This window comes from Meriones unguiculatus, chromosome 4 (assembly GCF_030254825.1).
Source record: "Meriones unguiculatus strain TT.TT164.6M chromosome 4, Bangor_MerUng_6.1, whole genome shotgun sequence".
NCBI lineage: Eukaryota > Metazoa > Chordata > Mammalia > Rodentia > Muridae > Meriones > Meriones unguiculatus.
In genome coordinates this window covers 127,776,099-127,779,820 of record NC_083352.1, presented here as the reverse complement: position 1 = coordinate 127,779,820, position 3,722 = coordinate 127,776,099, and the positions used below count along the sequence as shown (strand labels likewise).

The following is a 3,722-nucleotide window of genomic DNA, read 5'->3' as shown; positions in this document are numbered from 1 at the left end:
GGGTGTGATTACACCCCTCACAGAGACACCCCCCCACAGTTCATCTGCAGATACAGGAATGGTATATGTCCCCAGATTCAGCCAGTGATGTGGACAGAGCTTGGCACTGGCACACAGCTGTCCAAAATGCCAATCTGGACCGCTCTTCTCCTGCACTGTCTGCATCCTCAGCCAACTGCCATAGACCCTCTGGCATCAGCCTCTAGGGAGCACTGTGCCTCCACCAGCACTTGGAATAGACACAAGAATGGGGCCTCTAGTAGAAGTAGGCAGGACTTGCATGTGGCTGTGCTTGCACTGGGCTGGCATGGGCTCTCAGGCTGCTTCCTCCTGAGCGCTCCCTTGTTCCCTTCACCGACCCTTCTCCAGCCTCCTTGCCCAGCTTCGGGCCACTATCTTCTGCTGTCTATCTAGCTCAAGTGTCTCAAAGAAAGATACTGTGGGGTTTTTTGCTAGTGTGATCATACATTATCAGCAAACCCTAAAATGTGTGTATTTACAATCTCTTTATATATATATATATATATATATATATGCATATATATATGAATGACTAGGAAACAGCTCAGTGAGTAGAGGCATTTGCCACCACGACTGGGGACCTTGTACCATTCCCCAGGACCCATATGGTAGAAAGACAGAACTGCAAGTTCCTCCACAAACACACAGTAAATATTTTTTTTTTCTTTAGAGAAAATGACATTACCCTGGGTATTGTGACACGTGCCTGAAATCCCAGCACTGGTGGAAGCAGAGGCAGGTGGCTCTCTGTGAGTTTGAGTCCAGCCTGCTCCACAAAGCGAGTCTAGGACAGCCAGGGCTACATAGAGAAAACCTCTTGAGAAAGGAAAACAAACAAAAATAAAAAAGGACATTATTTTTTAAAAATAAGCCAAGGTAAAGTACATGTAGCTTCTCCACCTACCTGGTACCACAGCTGCCTCCACAGCCCTTTTAGCTCCCAGCCAAGATTTTGTTCTTGGCTGGGAGCTCTCTGTTTTGGACAGGCACACAGCAACATAACCTCCCAAGTCCTTTTCTGATGTTCTTCCTGATGCTTTTCCAAACCCGCTTCCTAAAGGGGGCTCTGGGTATAATCTGCTCCTGGCCATGGAGATGTCCCCGGCGTGTATCTGGGGAGAATGGGTTGGGCTCTTTGCTTTCTACAATGGGGCCATCTTCCTGGGCCTCCTTGCGGGAGAATAGAGGTGGTCTGGCTTCTTTTGGTTTTACCGTGGGATCCTTGCCCTGGCTCTCCTTGTTGAAGAATGGAGATGCTCTATTCTCTGAGTTCATGTTCTTCTTTGAACCAGCTTTAGTCACTTCTTGGGGCTGTCCTCAGAGGTCCTCCTTAGGTTAGGCTTTTGGGAGAGATGAGTTGATAGTCTCACCATGTATGTTGCTGTTCTTAAGCTGGTCTTCCTCCACAGAAGCAGGATGGGATAAAACTTCCTGTGAGGACCCCTTAAACTTGTTAGAGCCAGCTTTCAGCACATCCAGGGATGACTGCCTGCAGTGAGGTTTCCGTGGAACATTCTCAGCAGTCACCTTTGGGCATATTTCCCCTGAGGTGTCAGTGCTGTTCGTGTCCCAACTGGTGCTGCTCATGAAATGGGCCTCACGGCTACGCTGGGGACAGATTTTCAGAAGGGGGGTTGTCTCGTTGTTCAAGCAGGTCAGGGTGGGTGGCCAACTGTACCTCCTTTTACCCCCTTTGTCATGCTCAGGACTCTGAGGTATATTGGGATCAAGGAAGGTAGGAAGTGAAGGGACACTAGATGCCCTCTTTAAGGTCACTTTTGCTGTCATGGCTGCCCCAGTGAGGTTCAAGTTTCGATCCAACTGCCTGGGCTTAAGTTTTATTTTAAAATTGTCCCCCCAGGGTGACTGTTGCCTAAGAATAAGATATGTAGCCTTCACCTGGTCAATGTTCTTCTTCTGTAAAGCTTCCCGTATCTCTCGTTTCTTGTATCCCATGACTCTCATGATGACCATTACAGTGGGGTCTGGGTGGCTGTCAGTGTTCCCTCTAAAGAAACCCGGAGAACCTTCACTGTCATGTTTTAGCCATGGAAAGTGCAGAATGTCACCAGTTGTTGGCCTTAGTCTAGGGTTTACACTTAACAACTTAGCAATCACGTCCCAGAGCTCCTTTGACAGCTTGAATCTGACGGAGTAATTTCCTGCCAAGACCCTCTGCTTTAGTCCTTCATATGTACGTCCCTGGAAACGTACCCAGTCAACATAAAGTAGAGCATAACCCCCAAGCTCCAGATATCAGCGGCAAGGCCATTGTAGTCTTTTCTTTCAAAGAGTTCTGGGGCACCATAAGGGGGGGTTCCACAAAAATCTGCCTGCTTCTGTCCCATGGTAAGCTTGGTGGCCAATCCAAAATCACACAATTTGATATTCCCTTTGCCATCCATTAATATGTTTGCAGGCTTTAGGTCCCTGTGGGCAATTCCCTTCCATGGCAATAGTGGAGGGCACGTACTATCTGTTTAAATAGCCTACGGGACTCCTCTGCTGGGAGGTGGCCAAACTCTGTAATCCTGCCCATCAGTTCTCCTCCCTCGGCATGTTCCATGATCATGTAAGTGTGGTTTGTGGTGCCGATTATATGCAAAAGTTTGATAACGTTGGGATGGTCTAGGGATTTCATTATTTCAATTTCTGATTTGATGAAGGTCTGCCTCCTGCCTTTTGGAAGAACTTTTACTACTACCCTTGTCTGGGTGAGGAGATGGCTAGCCAATTTTACTTCCCAGAATCCTCCTTGGCCGAGTGTTTGTAAGATTTTATAATGTTCTGTAAAAGCCTCTTCGTCAAAGGGCTTGGAACCGAGGTCTTGAACCACTTGCCACCTCTTCATCTTTGTTGATATAAATGCCACCACCAACTAGTGATGCAAGATAAAAATTAATTAAAAGTGGGTCTAGGACAAACATAGCTATGAATTCCTGCACTTAAAAAAAGATAGATAGATAGATAGATAGATAGATAGATAGATAGATAGATAGACAGAATCTATAGATAGAGGCTTCCAGAATCATCCAATGAACTGTATTACTCAGATATGGAAACTGGGTGGATACAGTAACAAGAAAAAAATATAACCAACCTCTGTGAACACAGACACAACAGTCCTTATGTTAGATAGATGTCCCAAATAACCTAATGATGCTGTCGAGGTCATGGGAAAACAAGAACCAGCCAAACCGAAAAGAAATAGAAGTAACAAGTTCAGAACAGAAACTGAAGAAATAGCAACTAAAATAACACAAAGATGGTCGTAACAAAGACTTTTTTAATGGATAAAGATACAAGCTAATAATATTAGCGACCAAGTAAGGTGTTATTACCAGAGATGCAACTGAAATCCAGACATCCAGGCAATCACTAGGGAAAATGTTCCAGTGAATTGGGAAAATCTAGAAGAAACTGATAAACCTTTAGACACACATTAACTACTAAGTCTGAACTAAGAAGCTAGAAAACACCTAACCTGTGAAACTGTAGGAGGCAGAGGTAGTGGAAAACAAGAAAACAGTGTTGTCTGGACACAGCTGGGTGGTAGCATATATGACCTCACAGCATTGTGACCTGCTCAGGCCGAACACAGAAATCTCAGATGAAGATGGGAGGTAGACAAGAAGTCACACTCCTAGCTAATGAGCTATTTGCAATTGATAGTTGCCAGGAGAGCACACATTCTAAGGATG

General features: G+C 45.4%; 1 protein-coding gene across 1 annotated transcript; it reads right to left on the bottom strand.

Annotated features, from left to right (window-relative positions):
* Positions 1-954: 954 nt before the first annotated feature.
* On the bottom strand, positions 955-2,872 carry LOC132653810 (sperm motility kinase X-like). The gene is given in 4 exon segments (XM_060383253.1): positions 955-1,337; positions 1,392-2,234; positions 2,237-2,470; positions 2,473-2,872. Coding segments are annotated over 4 exon segments (1,860 nt in total).
* Between the last annotated feature and the right edge of the window lie 850 nt (positions 2,873-3,722).